Source organism: Lissotriton helveticus, chromosome 2_2, assembly GCF_964261635.1.
Source record: "Lissotriton helveticus chromosome 2_2, aLisHel1.1, whole genome shotgun sequence".
Taxonomy (NCBI): domain Eukaryota; kingdom Metazoa; phylum Chordata; class Amphibia; order Caudata; family Salamandridae; genus Lissotriton; species Lissotriton helveticus.
The window spans coordinates 395,996,612-396,016,128 of record NC_136060.1 but is presented as its reverse complement, the minus strand read 5'-3'; the positions used below and the strand labels follow the sequence as shown (position 1 = coordinate 396,016,128).

General features: G+C 48.3%; 1 protein-coding gene across 6 annotated transcripts in view; it reads left to right on the top strand.

The window, feature by feature from the left end:
• Positions 1-19,517, top strand: part of TACC3 (transforming acidic coiled-coil containing protein 3) — a 475,241-nt gene that overhangs the window by 157,857 nt on the left and 297,867 nt on the right. For 3 of the 6 annotated variants that reach the window (XM_078678629.1, XM_078678627.1, XM_078678628.1), the window contains exon 6: positions 1,103-1,229. In XM_078678629.1, the coding sequence (XP_078534755.1) occupies positions 1,103-1,229 (127 nt within the window). Of the gene's footprint in view, positions 1-1,099; positions 1,230-19,517 lie in introns of all 6 variants that reach the window. The other 3 variants (XM_078678625.1, XM_078678623.1, XM_078678624.1) reach the window with 1 other exon arrangement.

Genomic DNA, 19,517 nt, shown 5'->3' with positions numbered 1-19,517 from the left:
TTTTTTTTTTAAAGTTTTCCTTCCACAAGCTCACGAGTTGCTGCACACCCCTCTTAGCAAAAAACGCCCATCAGTGGTTTCAGTGCGACTTGTGAGCTTGTATAACAAAAAAGTAAAACAAATGTGTGTATGTATGTCAGTGGTTTTTCAGTTTTTCTGGTTTTTATATTGGGCCTTACTGTAATGTCAGTTTAGCCATTGTTTTTTTTTTATAATGCAAATTTACCATACCGAACTAACTCTAACCTTCGATATATTTGTGTGTGTTTGTGTGTGTGTATATATGTGTATATGTGTATATGTATGTATGTGTATATATATATATATATATATATATATATATATATATATATATATATATATATATATATATATATATATATATATGTGTATATATTCTTGTGAGCCAGGCTGGAATGCCCGAAGCGCACTGTCGGAGGTGAATGAATAACATTATGTATTAAAGCCTTGTATTTTGCGGCCTTTGTGAGGTATTGTCTCTAGTTTGGAATTGGGAGAGGCGTGATGGCGTTTGTGCCCAATTCGGAGCACTGCTGACAGCTAGTTGCCCGCTCACAACTTCGGGACCTCTGTGTGTGCACACTGAGCATAATGTTTACTACCATTGTGGATGGCAGGGAAGGGAAGGACAATGACTCCAAGCGATAAACGCACATATTTATGGTTTATGCCCTGTTATTTTGTGTTAGTTGTAAACTTAGTTATTTAAGCAGTGTCTATGCATAGGGCTATAGGGTGAAGCATTGATCTAGTATAGGATTCTGATCCAGCATATACAGCTCTTCCATTGCAATCACACATTTGACTTGTACTAATGTCTCAATCTGTGTTTTACACTTGCTCCAAACAGCGTATTTTATTGTCGCATTTTTTCACAGTCACAGCAAAATGCCCCACATTTTGGGATAAGTGATGTATGCTGTGAGTAGTTAAACAGTTTCCAGAATAAATTCGAAACCTGTAGAAGATTTACAACATGGTGCTTGTATGCTTACTGATCCCCTATTAATCTGTTAATGTTTCTATATTGCTGAAACGTACTAGTTTAACTACATCTAAGGAGCTATATTTGTTTTAGCAGGAAACCCTTCGGCCCTTGAAAAATCCAGCAAAGGAAAAGGAGGAATTCGTTAGTAAACGTGGAGTGCAAATAATTGTACATGATGCCCCTGATATAAATTATGAGGACTTCAAGCCTGCCGCTGAATGTAATTATTCTAATTGCTACATTTGAAATGTGCTGCTTTCGTTTTCTGAATGTATTTTTGTGCAAAGATACTTTTGAATAATTTAATTTCTCAGATGACATTACTGCTTATTTTGTAATTGCTGCAACATTTTATTAATGGCCCCAAACTTACCATTTTATTTTAAACCTTTTGTCACACTTGTTTATAGGTACAGTTTTAGCAGAACAACGTTCATTCCACAGTAATGTAACAAAAATCCATACTCTGGAGTGGACTATTAAAGGCTTTTTCCTTTCTCTTAACTTACGAATCTTTCATGCATGTCCATTATATCCTGTTCCTGCTCCTCAATCTTGCCTAATATTTCGCACAGCCACTACTTGTGTACAAGGCTTCTCTGCTGCCATCCACCAGTAGGGTCTCTAATACTCAATAGTCAGTGGTGTGGGGATACCCATTGCTGATCTTTTTTTCTTTGTTACTCTAAGACCCTGGTTATTTAATGCTTATAAATGGCAGTATTCTCGTGTCCCTAGCAGTAGATCTGGAGCATCTAGCTCCAAAGGTAGTGCTTGTGTTGGCTTAACTTCTCTATGAACCTGCCTTCACGATGTAATTTGGGCTGCATAAAAAATGTGAATGAATGCGCTCACTGCATGCCCTTGAAAGGAAATCGCAATGGGGGATAAGCGAAATGTCTGTAGTTCGGTCATTGTGTGTACCCTTGATTAAGAACCTTGATGTTGATTCGCTGGATTCCTAATCTTCCTGACATTTCACAAGGGTACGTGAGTGCATCTTCCTATAATCAGTCATCAATATTGCTCATATTCTGTTTGAGCGAGTGCGAAGGTTTAGCAGGTCTTTGTTTACCGTAAGGGTAATCTATGAAGAAAAAATTTACTTTCTTTAGCAGATCAAACATAATATTTCATCAACAAGAGCAAGTTAAAAACTCATTGTACAAAATTCTATCACTGTCCGGGAACAACTTTTCCGACCCTCATTGGAGTAATGCAAAGGAGGGTCCTAGAATAGATGAAATGTTTTTGCAGGTACCAAAGCTTATTGTTACGTCCCAGTGTTGCATCTTAAAAACAATCTTCTTCTGCCCGGAGTCCTATTTGTGGGACCTTGATATATCTTAGAAAACACAGCCATCAGCAAATTCCAAAAAGGGTACACAGTCAAAACATGAGCTAACGTATAAAAAACAGAATTGGCACAAATGCACAAACACCGTGCCGAATCTACATATCTGTAATGTAGGGTTGATGGACAGAAAACAGGACAACTGTTTGTAGTTTAAAGAAAGCCATGACATTGCTTGTAGATTGTCCTGAGGAGATGAACTTAATGTGAGAGACAGAAGCTAAACTAAACATGACTCTGAGAGGTTTGTGTGCACAGCTGATGGAGGTGTCCGCGAGGGAGCCTTGAAGCAGGGCTGAAATAGGTCTGTCAAGGTTGGGGAAACCTATGAAGCAGGGGGAACACTGAGCTCGGAACAACTGGTTCGGGGCTCGAAATGGCCCAGTAGGTTTGTGAGAACTGGATATCTATGGTGCGTACATATGGATTTATATATTTCCAACAATCGCATACGATACAAAATACATTAACAAAATGACCCATCAATAAATGAGCAATGCTTTAAAACCACTAATCCAGATAAAATTGTTAAGAATTACATTAAGGTACTCCTTAGTGTAGTTACAAGAAAGATTACAATAAACAAATACCACCTTGCATGACAACCAGGATCCACGAAGCACAATTGACTAAAAAATAAAATTATATGCGCAAATGCGAAGTACTCAATTCATATTGCTAGCAAGCCGGGTAGCAATCGCTTTGTCTAATTTGCCATTCTCAAATAAATAACTTTAGAAACTGCAATCACTATCCCCTCTAGTAGAATCACAGCTTCAGATTCCGAGTACGTTTACACAGTCCACCAGGTTCAAAAGACTACACATAGGCACTATCCACTTGATACTGGTTTGAGTATTTTAAGCAAAATAGAATATGTCCTGTCTTATCAGCGAGTCCACATGCTGGGCACATTGTAACAAAGCAACCTTTTTTGTATTCGTTTATACTTTAGTGTTGACTCCTCCTAATGGGTTTCCTCCTCCAGTACAGGAGTTTAGTGCATTCATAAGTAGCAAATATCTAAATACTGGAGAATCATTTAACATTTAATTCCTAGTTGCAGAATATTGCAGCATTCGAGTTCCATGTGACAGAGACAGATGTATATGCTGATGGTGTCCCACTCCCTAAACCTATTCGAGGCATTCAGGCTTCATAACCTAGCTTCCTCCCATGTTTTTTTTTGGCAGTTTCCCTTTCCAGCCCATCTCACTACTGTGTTTAGTCTAGGTTTTAATCAGTAATTCATGACTTCTATATCCCACCGTGTCGGAAGTACAACCTTTTTTATAACTTTCAGTGTTGTAGATTTTGAGAGATTCACCTGTTCTCGACATTTCTCCAGTTCTGGATACCTGAATCCAAGCCAGCTACATTTCCGCTGTGATATATTACCAGAGAAATGGCAGGCACTACTGCCTCTGCTGTGAAGATACAAACCATGTACTCCAGATGCGACTATTGTCCGCTAGGACCAAAAGTATATTTCTGAAGTCAAGCCACTGAGGAGCACTGGAAGCCTTCCACAGACCATATCACCTTGGATTTCTATCACTCTTATGATGGGTCAGTCGTACTTTAACAAGCTTTTTTTAAGCCTTTTTTTGGGTTGTGTATGCCTTTCACAGCTACTATTTGAGTATGGATTTTCAGAAAGAAGCCTCTTAAAAGTCTTAGGCAAGTGGAACAATGAGGGTCTACACTCATGATCCTCTTGGGACATGCATATTTTGTTTTATCCACATCACAAACCCAAAGACTGTCGAGCATGCAGGTAACCTTGCAAAAGCATCAAAGGTTTAGGGAAGGCTGCTGAGGTGACTTCAGAAGTCTGAGGCAGTTGCTCTGAGGCAGTTGATAGTCTACCCCCCCCCCCTCCCAATCGGAGGAATCGACAAACTGAGCATCTTCATTGTAATTAGCCTCCACCTCTAATAAGCCAGTGGCAAAATCCACTTAGTCTCATTGATTACACTAAGTGGCATATGCTGGCTCTGCAATGAAATCTGAAGCTCATTGAGTCTAGCACCAAGGAAACGTCTCTGATGCCATTCTGTTTTGAAAAACTGCACACAATATGCAGAGTGGCTGCTCGATTGCAGTTTGACCATCAGTAGAGCCCTCTGCTTTCCCATCCCAGAGTTGATGGTGACAAATGCGTCACTGCTTGGTAAGGGAGTGGGATCTGGGGGAGGTGGAAGTCAGAGTACTCTTGCTTCCAGTGGAAATCCGGCTCTATCAATATGCCGGATTTGTGGGCCATTCATCTGGTGTTGAAGACCTTCCTGCCATCGATTAAGAGGAGGATGGTCCGTGTTCTGACACACCACCCACGCTTTGGGAATCTGAGCGTTCTAGCTTGCTGGAGTGTAAGGGCATTTCCCTGATAGTAAGTCAGGTGGAGGGATTCTTGAATTCCAGTGTGCGCAACCTCAGCTGACCGAGTATGGCGGACCTGCCTCTCCTTAAACCAGTCCCACATTAAGAAGAGAAAGCGTTAATCAATTGCCACCACTGTGTCCTGAGGCAAAAATATTTATGGTCTGCCCCCACACCCAAGGTAGACTATGATCTCGCTGTCCAAACCAAGCCACTTAAAATCATAACTTGATGCGCTTGCAACCAAGCACCAACTACCTACAAGTGGTCTGTCAACAGCATACCAGTGACTGTCCTTTCAATGCCAGTGCATCAATCCTAAAGCTAGAAGAGGACTGTTTCTTCCACAATATTCCCAGAACACACTTCAAGAAAGATTCCACCTCCGCACTTGATCAGATGGAGGAAGAGTCCGATGCAGTAACACTTTTGGTGTGGTACTCTGCTCAACCCACATATCACAAGACACAGGAAGGACTCAGTTATTCACCACAGTACAATCTGTAACTTCAACCACAGCATTATTGCCACATTTCTCTCCTGAAGATCTGGACTATTATCACAGCACTCTCTTTTTATAAGGCAGACTGAAATATTCCTTGTTGTAACGGTACTGCAAAGCCCAATTAATCCACCTAAAATTCTCCAACTAGTGATGACCGATTTATCCTTGTTTTCAGGCTGAACCACCTTCCAGCTTTCAAACTGGCCATTGTTCTCTCCTCAGAATAATCCTTTTTGTAACCCTGGAGATGCTGCAGCTATGGTTCAGACCTTCTCAGCCAACAGAGCCTATAACAAAGACATCAAGACCTACGGATCCTGCTTTACCAAAAGCCCCGGCACCAAGACCATGCAGATCTATCTGATGACTATCACTGTGTATATAACGTTTGGGGAAAAGGATGTTCAACATGCTCTGAGATTATTGAAGTAGCTTAGTAGATGATCCTATAGTCCTGATGACTGAACCATCCACAGCTCGACTAGTAGACACTATCGCATGACATTACATGTTTTTATGGAAAGATCTTCCAAAAGATTCAGTCTAACAAACTTCCTAAAGCAGGCAAGGTTACAGACTTCATCCTGCATCACTATAGAGAACTTATCAGAAAATATTAGCCGTGCTATGCCTACAATAGACCATTTATGGCATATACCCGTCCTGCAGTCCCACAGATATTACCTGCGGTTTAAGGTATGTGTTGGAAAGTAGGGTCTGTTTCTTTAGTTACCCACACTTTTTGCCTGGTGCCAAGCAGTATTTGACTAGTCTGACTGGGATCCTGCTAATCCTGACCCCAGTCCATCTGCTTTCTCCATAAATTGTGGTGTTCAGTGCTTGGGTACATCCCAGATTGGATACTGAGTTCAAGTTCAAGTTCAAAAAATTTGTAGAGCGCACTACTCACCCAGAGGGTCTCAAGGCGCTTGGGGGGGGGGGGTGCATTACTTATCGAATAGCCAGGTTTTTAGCTGCTTTCTGAAGGAGAGGTGGTTCTGAGTGAGGTGGAGGTGAGTAGGGAGAGAATTCCAGGTTTTGGCCGCTAAGTGGGAGAAAGATCTGCCTCCCATGGTGGATCTATTGATGCGCGGAATTGCGACGAGGGCTTGGTTGGATGAACGTAGTTGGCGGGTGGGTGTGTAGAAGGACAGTCGTTTGTTGAGGTATTCGGGTCCTAGGTCGTAGAGGGCTTTGTGTGCGTGGGTGAGGAGACGGAACGTTCTTCTCTTGTTGACGGGAAGCCAGTGGAGATCTTTCAGGTGACCGGAAATGTGAGCTTGACGGGGGATGTCCAGTATGAGTCTGGCTGAGGCGTTTTGGATGCGTTGGAGTTTTTTCTGTAGTTTGGCTGTGGTTCCGGCGTAAAGGGTGTTTCCATAGTCTAGTCGGCTTGTGACCAGTGGGGTACTCCTTATAAGTCCCTGGTATATGGTACTAAGGTACCCAAGGCATAGGCACCCCAGAGTGCTCACATGGGCTAAGCCTGTATTATGCCACCCATGACAGACCATTCAGAATGGATCTACAGGCCTGCCATTGCAGCCTGAGTAAGCTGGCGCTAGCACCACTTAATAAAGATATAGGTTCCCTATATCTAGGGTCACTGCACTTAAAACCTATGTCACCCCTCTAGCTGGCCTTTGCAATCCTGAAGGCAGGGTGCTTGGTTCTAAGTGAGAGGGTGCTCCTGCACAAGCAGGACACCCCTACAGCCTACGGAGCCCATTCGCCCAGGTTGTCTGTGAAGCAGACATATACTATATAGAAGGGCAGCGCGTAATTACGCGATGACCATCTATAAAACAGCTGCAACAAACCCTATCATGTTTGGTATTAAACATGTTGGAATCATACCCCCTACACCATGAGGTATGATTCCAAGCACTGGAAGAGCCCTCCGTTAGGCTCTCCGTGTACCCGGTACCAGCCTTCTTGGCCCGGACAGCACAAAATGGTTGGTGCTGGCCAGAGACGATTCTGCCCTCCTGCTGCTGAGCCAAGCTTGAGCAGGGGAAGGCAGAACAATAGGTATCCTGTCACAGGGAGGTATGACCACCTCCCAGACAGGATTTAGTATATTGGGATGGGGTGGGTGCGCTTGACAGCACCACTCAGTCTGCATGAGGGGCACGTTTGGTGTCCCAGTGCATAGACCAATTCAAACCAGTCCTGGGAGTTGTTGGCTCCCGCTCTGGCACGAAACTGTACAAAGGACATGGGAGTATCCTGCCCCCCCCCCCCTGTCCATACCCTTCCCTGGGAGGGTTCCCTGAATCTTCACAACCCTTTCCCTAGGGTACTTAAGGGCTTACTGGGGTGTAGGTCACTAGTTTCATTGTGGTATAAGATTCAGCTCAGACACCACTGCTCTTCTACTGTCTGGGCACTCTGGACCTCGCTGGACTTTGTTTGGACCTGACTTCGTCTCCCTTCCAGTCTCCTGCATCGTCTGTACCTGTGCATCAAACAGGAACCCTCCAAGGCCTGTGAAGCATCAAAGTCGCCTGAAGAAATCTCCCTGGGAGTGAAGAAGTCACTCCCCTGCATCCGCAGGCACCACATCGAAGTCGCCCGGTCTGCTGATCCTGAGCTCCTCCGGACACTAAAGGCTCTGCAACACAGGTGGTGGGTTTCCACAGCTCCCGAAGCCTGCCCTGCCCTCTCATTAAGTTTGAGGCCAGTATCCCTCATAGGGGCTGCAATAATCGAAAACCGGTGCACTGTCAACTTGTAGATGCAAAGGCTTGTTGACTTCTATCCAAGAAGTTCTTCGGGCTCCAAGAAGCCTTAATCTCTAGCATCTCCAGTGACCAGAATCTTCAGCCACACTGCATCGTGGCCTGCATCTTTTGGTGAGCTGCTTGAGGTCCTCTCGGGACTCAAGTGCCTCTGGCCTGTGGGTCCACTTTAGGGTCACAGTTTTTAGGGCTCGCGAAGCGAAAAGCCCTCTTACTAGCGTTTCAGAAATGGACCTGTACATTCCACAAATTCCACATGCTCCTGCATGTTTTTTCCTTTCCGGTCTGCTATTGGCCTTTACGTGTGTGTTTGTTTTAAAGGGGGCATACCATGGGTCAGAGGCGGGCGCATAGCTCCGCCCCTGGCCTATTTGTGTCTGTTACGCGCATTTCACGCAGCCCTCGAGCACCAATGGCCATATATCAATTATCGTGGATGTCACGGCCGCTGCGGTAATTGAAAATATAAGCTCGCAGTGGCGCGCGTGCACCACTCTAGAGCATCTTTTTTTATATTTGTGCATCCATTTCACGGCGACGCTCTTATTTATTTATTTATTTTATTTATTCAAAGTTTTATATAGCGCGAACAAGATCCTTACAGATATCAGAGCGCTTCACAACGGAGAGAGGGCAGAAGGGGTGAACAGAGATAGTGGGAGCAGTATAATAGTACAAACATGGTAGGATAATAATAACATACATAAAACATATCAAAATACAATCAGGTAAACAGGATAATATAGGATAATATAGGACGGCACAAGTCATTGACCCTACTACCTAGGTGTTCAGGTACACCTTGGGTGCGTGGAAGGCTTATACCAATACCCTAGTATAGCGAGAAAACTGAGTGGGGGCATCGGGAGAGTGAATCAGTAAACTAAGTGTAACATATATTGGTCGGTAGTGAGAGCGTAATGTAGTGGTATCCCCACCAAGTAGAAGTATAGTGCCAAAGGCCAAAGTGAACAGAGGTACAGAGCAATGCAGAGTCTCTGATCCAGCACCTGTAAGGTTCAGGAGATCTTGGCCAGAAGGATGGTTTTCACTTCTTTCTTGAAGAGTGCGGTGGAGGAGATACGCCTGGTTTCAGGAGGGAGCGCATTCCAGATCCTGGGTGCCATTCCTGAGAAGGAGCGCTTGTATGTTTTCTCTTTCCGGAATCTACGGGGCTTCAGGAGTAGATTTTTAGCACTTCTATTGGATCTCGAACCTCCTGATATAGACAACTTTTGAGCGAGGTAGTTGGGTGCATTGTGGTGCACGGCCGCGTGTGTCATGACTGCAATTTTTAGCTGTATTCTGGCTTCAAAAGGCAATCATTTTAGGGACTTTAAGTCTGGGGATATATGCGAATGTTTTCTTGAGCCATCTCTGCCCCCTGTGCCGGAAAGGGGCGACTGGCAGCACCCCGAAGCACAACAGTAGCCCCGCAGTCCACAACCTTGCAGCCATACTGAGAGCGGGTCCCTTCAGCGGGGCGTAACAATCACGGACCAAAGGGGGTGATGCGCAGCGCCTCTGACACCCCGGGTCTGCCCTCGACACAGCCTGACTCCAGCAGCGGGATGCCCTGTGTGTGTAGGAATGCAGCCCGGCTCCTGTGAGGACCCTCCCTCCCCAGCTCCTCTGAGGACTCTCCCTCCCCTCCGCTGCCTCGGTCTTGTCCTACCCACCAGCCCCCGCACACTAGGCACCAGCCAGGAGCTGTCTGTTTGCATCTGGCCTGGCAGGAATCCGGCCCCTCACACACGTCGGGATCACGGCCTCGGAGAGCTGCGCCAGGCAGCGGGACGTGCACCTGGCCCTGGAGACCTGCTGTGCCAGCTCTGCCCGGACCCCTCTTCACGGTCCCTGCACTGGGAAGGGGCAACTGGCAGCATCCCGAAGTACAACAGTAGCCCCGCAGTCCACAACCTCGCAGCCATACTGAGAGCTAAAGAAGGATAGTGTTTCTGTTAACCCCCTTCTTGCTTATTTATAAGCAGAAACCGTGCTCTGCTGTGAGATCAGTGTAACTTGACGGCGTTGTTCTGCATGTCTGTGAAACTTGCGACTTCTGGGTTACAAGTCCCATTTAGTTTGTTATGTTCTGCTCTTTAAGCACCTATTGGGCGCATAGCATCCTGTTGTATACATCTACATTAACATTCGATTTGATAGCGAATACCAATATGACTTGCATTTGAATAACATCTGCAGTTGTGAAATACTTCCATTACAGCCCAGCGTACAAAATGTGCTGCGTAAATTCACGTTGAGGTTTATTAAGTCCACACACTTTTTTATGCCCATGCAACGCGTTGACAGTAGATTAGGCAATTTTTATTTTTGTGTTCTGAGCATGCTAGATCTTGGAACAGCAGCCCTTCATTCTCACTCTTTCTCTCACCTGTTTTTGGGAGGCTCAAGCTTACGTTCTTCTGTGAAACAGCATTCGTTGTTTTTTTTCTTAAATTCGGGCATGAGGAGGACAGACCTCCATTAGCTGGCCTTTGAATGTCAGACACCGATCAATCAGCACTCAACATCCTTCGTGGAACAACTCTTGTGCGGCTCCTGCTCTGCGTAGCCTGGTCCTCACAGCTAAGGAGTCAAGGTCCTCGTTATCCATCCTGCAACACCCGACATTAGAGGGCATTCATCTTCCAAGTCTCCTGGTCACTCCTGAGTAACATGGACTCTGTCCTCTCTGCTTGCAGGTACCTCATCTAGAATCCACATTTTGATTCCACCGGGCACTTTCTCATTCAGCAGCGTCACTTTCCTTAAGTCCTCCATTGGGTTAGACAGCGGTTTCCAACACCACTTCACACATATGCCCCCCGGCTTCCCTGGTGTAGGTAACGTGGGTACTAGGGTATCCACCGGTAGGGTGGCTTTCCAACCTTCTGTCTTCTGCTTGTTTTCTTCAGGCTCTACTGGCGAAGGTCCTTAATCTTTAACACGTTCTCCATGGGTTCCCTGTCTACTCACATTATGTGGTTCTTTGGGGTCCCAGCAATTCTACGTGCTCTCGACCTGGTCTTCACCAGAGTGGTGGTTCCTATACCACTTTCTTAGTATGTAGTTTTTTTTTTTTTATAACACTTCATTGAGGTCATTGAAGCAATCCACAGTAGCGGCAAACAAATGTATACCATGTACATAGGAAGAGCAGGTGTCAGTCAACATAACCAGGTGCACATGTAAGTGTCCAGTAGGATCGCGTATTAGAACATCGTTCATGTAGCAGTTTAAACTTTTTCTGATAATGCAACGGGTATGAGTAAATGCCAAAACAAAGGGCACAAATTAAAAGGAAGATAAAAGAAACAGAAATCCTATTTGTTATCTTGCGAGAATAACACAGCAATTCAGCTAGTGTGACAATGAGCATTACTATTGACAACAACCTCATTAGAGCTAAGTCAGATGATGTCCTGTACCACCCTTCAAGGATACGTGCAATGAACCAGAGCAAACACGTGTTTGATGACAGAAGGTTCCGCGGGATGGACCCAGCACAGCACAACAGCTAGCAGCCACAGGGAAAAAAGGCCCCAGCACCAGGAGAGGTGAGGAGACCCCAGCCCACAAGCACCAGGCCACAGCTCACCTGGGGAATAAGCCTGCCGCTACGAAGTCAACACCAAAGCGGGTTCAAAGAAGGAGGGCTCCATAATCTAACCCACCCCGGTCGGAGTGTTGGGATGTAGGGATTGAGAGGGCGCCTCCCTCCCCTTCCCGGCAAGATATCGGCGATATGGACCCCAGATGTTTTCTGGACGGGAGGAGGTTGGGAGCATTTCCGAATATTCCACGCTGTTTACATTACAGTACGCCACACTTCCGAGCCATGAGATGACCGTGGGCGCGCGCCGCGAACACCAAAGCAGCGCCACCTCTCTTTTGGCCAGCAGGAAGCAAAGAGATGCCAGTTTGCGATTTTTACGAGGGAAATTGGTCACGTAACCCAGCAGGGCAATCTCAGGCGTGACAGTCAATGATTGATCCAGTATTTCACCTAGAGTTCTGTGTACCTCAACCCAATAGGCGTGCAATCTCGGGCAGGTCCAGGAAAGGTGCGCAAAGTCAGCCTGAGGGGCGTTGCATTTAGGGCAGGTGTGGGGTCTGCAGGGGTCAATTCTATGTGCAAGCGCCGGTGTGTGGTATAGCCTCCGAAGGAATTTAAAATGTATGAGTTTGTGCCTGCTATTCATGGATATCTCCCGGGTCATGACACAGCACGCCTCCCATTGATCGTCCGAGATCTGTGTGCCTATATCAAGTTCCCACGCGGAGCGGACCGCTTCATCAGACGAGGGAAGTGAAAACAAGCACAACTTGTAGAGTTTGGACACCACGTGAGCCCCTGATGTGTTCTGTATGATGTGTGTACGGCCCGGATTATCATCAGGCGGTTCTTAGTATGTGGTTTGGTTACACCAAACCACATACTAAGAACCGCCTGATGATAATCCGGTTTTTCCGTAGCTCCATGACTGGCTGTTGAAGGACAGTGAAACTCCTGACATTATTGGGGTTCCTGATTTAATGACAGTCAGACCGGACTCCTTCATAGAGGCTTCCTTTCATTGGAGCTGTCCTGGTTGTAGTACAATTCAGGGCCTTCCCTCTGTTGCAACAAGTACAGTACATTTGGGCTCTGATTCGGATGTCTCGGTCCTGATTCTCGATGAGAGCAATCTGTCTTCTTGGCCTTCTTCCTGCATCCTACTTGACAATTCCACCAAGTGGCTTAGGCTGACTCTGCAGTGATATCTGAAGTTCATTGGGCCCAGTACCCATGAAACCTGTTGGATTCCATTCAGTTTTTGGAAGAAACTGCACACAATCTGCAAGGTGGCTGCTAGATCTCAATAGGACCATCGGTAGAGCAGTCTTCCAAACCCAGAGTTGATGATGGTGACAAATTTGTCTCTGCTTGGCAGGGGAGGTAGTCTGGGTGTAAGTTTAGGTCAGAAGACTCTGGCCTCCAGTGGAAATCGGTCTTCCTATAAGAATGCTGGAGTTGTTGGCCATTTGTCTGTTGATGGCCTTCCTGTCATCCATCAATGGGAGGCTGGTGCATGTTCTCCCAGACACCAATGTGTTGTGGTACCGCAGCAATCAGTGTGGAGTGAAGTCATGGGTTATGTGCTAAAAGCCTCTGCTCCTTATAGTCGGCTGAAGTGTAAGGGCATTTTTCTGATAGTGAACCTGTGGAGAGATCCTTGAATGCCAGCGCGGGTGAGTCCAGCTGGCAGAGTTTTGCGGACTTCAAATTGTGCCAACACTCAGAAGTGGCCTAAGTCATCTTCCAGCAGTGATGAGAACCCTGGCTAGATATTTGTGTAAGCGCTCACTAGGATACACATTCCAGCTGGAAGGGAACACCACTCCTATGTTTTCCTGCCATGGGTTCCAAATCAAGGTGGAGCGACTGTGCCCAAGTCATCCTATTGGTTCTGGCTTGGGACTTCTGGGCATTAGCATCTGCCCTCCAATCAGGCTCCCACATGAGAGCATCTCCTGCCGCAGCAGGGCAGGGTCTTTAACCTGAGCCTGCAAAATCAACACCTCAATCAGGGTTTTATTTAGCGCACTAACCTGTGAGTGTCTCAAGGCACTGGTGAGGGGCGCAGCTCCGGTTCAATCGAAGAGACAGGTCTTGAGGCTCCCTTTGAAGGTGTGGAGGGTGGGGGAGCGTCTGATGTTCACTGGGAACTCGTTCCAGGCTTGGGCTGCGACATAGGAGAATGCTCTTCCTCCTGCTCTATTTCTGCGGATGCGGGGGGGGGGGGGTCCTCTGCGAGGGCAAGGTCTGCAGAGCGAAGGTGTCTCTTGGGTACGTGGAAGAAGAATGTCTCGTTGAGGTATTTGGGTCCGATTGTTGAGGGATTTGGAGGCATGGGTGTGCATTTTGAAGGTCACTCTTCTAGACGAGGAGCCAGTGGAGGGTGCATAGGTGTTGGGTCATGTGTTTGTGCCCTGGGGTTACGAGTAAGAGTCTGGCTGTGGCGTTCTGGATGGTCTGTAGCTTGTGTGTGAGGGTTCTGTTTCCGACGTAGAGGGCATTGCCGTAGTCCAATCTGCTGGTTATTAGTGCATGGGTGACGTTTTTTCTGCATTCGGGGGTATCCATTTGAAGGTCTTGCAGAGGATCCGGAGGCAGTTAAAGCTGGAGAAGGCGATATAGTTGATCTGGCGGGTCATGGTGAGGGAGAAGTTGAGGATGATGCAGAGGTTGCGTGCCTGGTCTGTAGGGGTGGGCGGACTCCCAAGGGCGGAGGGCCACCAGGTGTCGTCCAAGGTAGAGGGTCTGAGGATGAATACCTCAGTCTTCTTTCAGTTGTGCTTCAGGCAGCTGCTTTTCATCCAGGCGGCTAAGTCTCTCATTCCTTCTTGGAAACAGTCTGGTATCTTCGGGGTTCTTCGTGAGGGTGAGGATGAGCTGGGTGTCGGCGTGAGATACTATGCTGAGCCCCTGTTGTCTGACGATGGCAGCAAAGGGGGCCATGCAGATGTTGAAGAGCGTGGGACTGAGCGATGATCCTTGGAGATCTCCGCAGTTCATCTGAGTGGGTTCTGAGAGGAAAGGTGGGAGTCTGATCCTCTGGGTTCTGCCAGAGAGAAAGGATCAGCTCCAGGCGAGGGCGATTACTTGTATCCCTGCGTCGAGTAGTCTGGCTGTGAGGGTGCGATGTGAATCTGAAAAAAACAGTGATCGATTCCTTACCGTAGAATTAACCCTAGGTGTCAGACTGGATCCAGAAAGTTTTCGTCAGCAGTACCCCTGTGCATTGGTAGGTGGCGTTGTGCATCTCGTCGTGGTCGCCGAGATGACGTCACAGGCGCTACTTAGACGCCGCCCACATGCGCTTGTGTCAGTTCTTTATTTTTCCGCGCCAGCAAGCACAGATCCGGGAAGAGCAGGTACCCCCAGTAATTTTTTGACTAACTGACTTTTTTTTCATCGAGTCTACGACTCCTGGTGCAGTTAGGATTCCCGATTTTAAGTCATGCGAGGACTGTCCTTGCATGATGTCGGTGGCGGATCCGCACCGAGTGGGGCTTTTCTGCCTGGGGCGCGACCATGACCCCAAGTCGTGTCCCGACTGCCGGGCCGTGGTGCCGAAGTCTGCAGGTGCTGCCCCAAAAGCTGCTGGAGGCCTGGCAGTAGGGTCCACACCCTTCGAGGTCCTGGTCCCATGGGAGATCGAGGGACCGTGCGCAGAGTCATTATCGATCCCCGGGATCAGTCTTCGCACTCTGGGTCAAGTAAGGCGAAGCACAAGAAGTCGAAGAAACTTCCTCGTTCTCCGACCTACCTTTGCCGGTCGCACGACGCGGGTGGTGCCCACCCCGTACCTCTGGCGGAGCCTGTGTTGTCACCGCCGACCTACCCGCCCTTTCTGGGTCTGCCGGCGACTCCGGGCAGATAGGTGTTTCTGTCGGCCATGGCTCGCCTTTTTGGGCCGTCTGGTCCCGCTGGTGTGCATTCAGACCCCGCAGTCCCAACTGGGGGTCCTGGCGTTCCATCGCCGGCGGCCCCGGCATCCGTGCTGGCTCTGGCCCCAGCGCCGTAGAACCCCCCCCATGGATCCAGACCTGGATCTCGGTTGACTTTATAAAACCTCCACCGACGACAGCACCACTTCTGACGTCGCCCGCTCCTCAGGACGATGTCTACCCCGGTTTCAGCCCCCATGGGGACGCGGCATTAGTCGATGCCGTTCTCAAAGTTGCTCGGGGATTTCTATCCCCATGTCCCTGCTCCTTATTTTAGACCAGTGGAAAGGACTGAGGAGGAAAGGGAGGACTCTGAGGATCCTCTCACAGCTGATTGCGAGTATGACCAGGACTCGGCAGAGAAGTTGGGGGGGGGGAGCCAGTGGTCTGGATACCTCACCAGACCTTGGCATGCTGTCTCCTACTGTGGCTATGGAGGAGGGCGATAGTTATGCTGCGGTGTTGTGTAGGGCGGCCGTGGCTCTACAGCTCGTGCTCCCTACTGTGGCTGTCAGGACTAACCTCCTCACAGAAGTGCTTCAGCCAGCAGCTACTTCTGCGGAGCCGCTACTCCCCTTCAACGAATCGCTTTCTGACGTTCTTTTGGGCACCTGGTCCAGGCCCACCACAGGGGCTCCTGTGGATAGGAACCTGGTTCAACGCCATTGACCTGCTCCAGGTGACCCCACTTTCCTTTCACGACACCCCACCCCCTAGAGCTTGGTTGTCCAAGCATCTGCTTCCCCGACTGCCTTCCCTGCCGCACCTCTGGGTAGGGAATCCAAGAAACTAGATCAGTTTGGAAAGATTTTTTCTTTCGCTAGTTCCGCCTTGCAGTCAGTGAACACTGTTTGCCTCTTGGGCCGTTATTCCCACTCTCTGTGGGATACGGTGGTGCAAGTGCTGCCTCAGTGTCCTGAAGAGGCCCGGATAGCTTCTCCCAGGCTGTTGCAGAGGGGAGAGACGCAGCTAAGTTCATGATTTGTTGTGGCCTAGACACTGCCGACTCACTGGGCAGATCGATTGCAACGACGGGGGCGGTTCGACGCCACGCCTGGTTGAGGACAACTGTATTTTCGGGGAATGTCCAAAACACACTTATGGACATGCCTTTTGATGGCCGCTGCCTCTTCAGCGACAAAGCAGACTTTAAAGACTTGCGGGCTACGTCCAAGTGTGTTTTAGATATAGTCCGGAGGAGCTACTCCCTTCCCTTCGAGACTACTCCTCCAGCCATGCCACCTCAGTACCACCGCATGTCGGGGGATCAGTTGGTATTTCTTCAGCAGGAAGATGTGGCCCTCTTGGCCAAGGGAGCCATCGAGCGCGTTCCGATGCCAGAAGTAGGCCGTGGTTGCTATTCCCATTACTTTGTTTTGACCAAGAAGGACAAGGGCCTACGTCCTCTCTTAGACCCCCGTAATGTCAACCGCTTCCACCGCAAAGAAGGTCAAGATGCTCACTCTGGCTTAGGTCTGCTCTTGATCCACAAGACTGGATGGTAGCTCTGAACTTGCAGGATGCTTATTTCTACATCCAAGTCCTGTGGGCCCACCGGTGTTACCTGCGGTTCAGGGTAGGCCATGAGCATTTTCTGTTCACCGTGCTCCCTTTGATAGTGGTAGTTGCAGCCACGACTGGTAGTTAAAAGCGTCTCCCACCTCCAGACTAAGGCCGACCTGCATTTGCTGGGGTATTCCATCAACGTGCTGAAATCGCACCCCATTCCCTCTCAAAAGCTCCTCTTTATCGTAGCAGTTCTGGACACGGTGCAGTTTCGGGTCTATACTCTCGACAGCGAGTCCGGGATATTCTGGCTCGGATTCCAATCTTTCAGCCCTTGTCCCGGGTTTCGGTCAGAGTGACCCTGAGGCTGCTGGGCCTCATGTATCCTGCTGATCGATCATTCCAGATGGCATATGCGGGCTCTGCAGTGGGACCTGAGGTTCCGGTGGGCACAGCATCAGGGGAACCTGTCCGATCACGTCCATATCTCGGAGGGCACTGCACAACAGTTGCCATTAGGATGGGGCGGCCACATCGGAGTTTCGGGCGATCCGGCTTGCACTGAAGGCATTCCTTCCCTCTTTCGAATGGAGAGTAGTGCAGGTATTCAGACAACACTGTCATGTGGTACTGCAACAAACTGGGCTGGGTGGGGTCGTGGACCCTATGCCAGTGGGTTCTGCGTTCTGGACATGGCTAAAACATCAGGGCGTTTTTCCTGGTGGTTCTACACCTGGCAGGTTCTCTAAACTCCAGGGCGGACAAACGCAGGTGCATGATGGATCACGAATGGCATCTACACTCAGAGGTGGTGCAAAGTCTTTTACAGCAGTGAGGAGAGCCTTGGTTAGATCTATTCGCCACTGAAGAGCACGCACAAGGTCATCAGTTCTGCGTGTTGAAATTTCAAAGGCGGCACTCGCTCGTCGACGCTTTTTGTCACGAGTGGAGTTGTGTTCTGTTGTACGCCTTTCCGCCTATATCACTTCTGCCCAGAGTGCTGAAGATCAGGCGCGACCGGACACAAGTCATCCTTGTGGCCCCGTACTGGGTTTGAAGAGTATTTTGTTTGATTTGATTTGAAAAGTTTTATATAGCGCTGGTAGACCCGGAGGTATCAGAGCGCTTTACATGAGGAAGGACAATTGTTTTAAAGCATAGTTACAAAGTTACATCAGTTTCGGGAGCTTAATTACATGAGATGCAGAAGTTTCAGAAGCAATTCCCAGACCTTCGCTATGTGTGACTCCATTATTGCTATGGCCTCTCTCGGAGGGGTCTCTGAGACTTGAGGTCATAAATGCTTGATCGCTCTCCGACAAGGGGAGAAGGAGTGCTTTGGGAAGGGGCACATTCGTGGAGGCCACCCAAACCTGTGCAGCCTCCACCTCTTTGTGTGGAGATTGAGCGCTGGCAGTTGATTCCTTTCGACTTGCCTCCTGAAGTTTGTGATGTCATTCTGGCAGCCAGGCGTCCCTCTACTAAAGTGGTATACGCCTGTAGGTGGAACAAATTTGTGGCATGGTGCGCAGCAAAGGCTGTGGATCCCCTTTCTGAAGTACTACTGTTCCTTCTTTCTTTAGCCCTGCAGGGTTCTGCTCTGGGCACTATCAATATCTCTGCTATTCCGGCCTTTCTCAGGCTCCCTGATCAGCCCTCTCTTTTCAAGTCCCCTGTTGTAAATAGATTTCTCAAAGGCATTACACACCCTTTTCCTCCTATTCCTTTCGTGATGCCTCAGTGGGACTTGCACCTGGTTCTTACATTCATGATGTGTGCTCCTTTTGAGCTCCTTCACAACTGTCCTCTTTGTCTCTTGACCTTGAAGATTGCCTTCCTGGTGGCCATCACCTCTGCTAGGCGAGTGAGCTCCAGGGTCTTTCCTGTAAGCCTCCTTTCCTCTCCGTCCATCCGGACAAGGTTGTGCTCAGGCCCCATCCTTCTTTTTTGCCGAAAGTTATGGCCTTTCACATTGGGCAGACTTTTACCATGCCTACCTTCTTTCTGCATCCTTCCAGGAAGGAAGAGAGGCTCCACCGTCTGGACCCAAAGCGTGCGCTCTCCTTATATCACAACAGCACACAATAGTTCCGGTTGGATGGCCAACTCTTTGTTGGTTATGTTGGCACCAAGAAAAGTTGAGCGGTACACAAGAGAACTATCTACCGCTGCGTTGTCTTGTGTATTAAAGCCTGTTACTCTGTTGGCTAAAAAGGAACCTCCGGTATGACTGTGTACTCATTCCACCAGAGCTACTGCAGCCACTCCTGCATTGGGACGTGGTGTCCCCCTGCAAAACATCTGTCAGGCAGCCACGTGGGCCTCGCTGCACACGTTTACTTATCATTATTGCCTGGCCAGCCGTGCCCGGAGAGATGGCTTTTTGGCCGTTCTGTTCTCCGTGTTTTTTTGGTGTGATCTTTGTTGGCAGACTCACCACCAAGGTTGGTATTGCTGGGGTATCTATTCTACGGTAAGGAATCTATCACTACGTGTTTCTTTCAGATGCACAAGTTACTTACC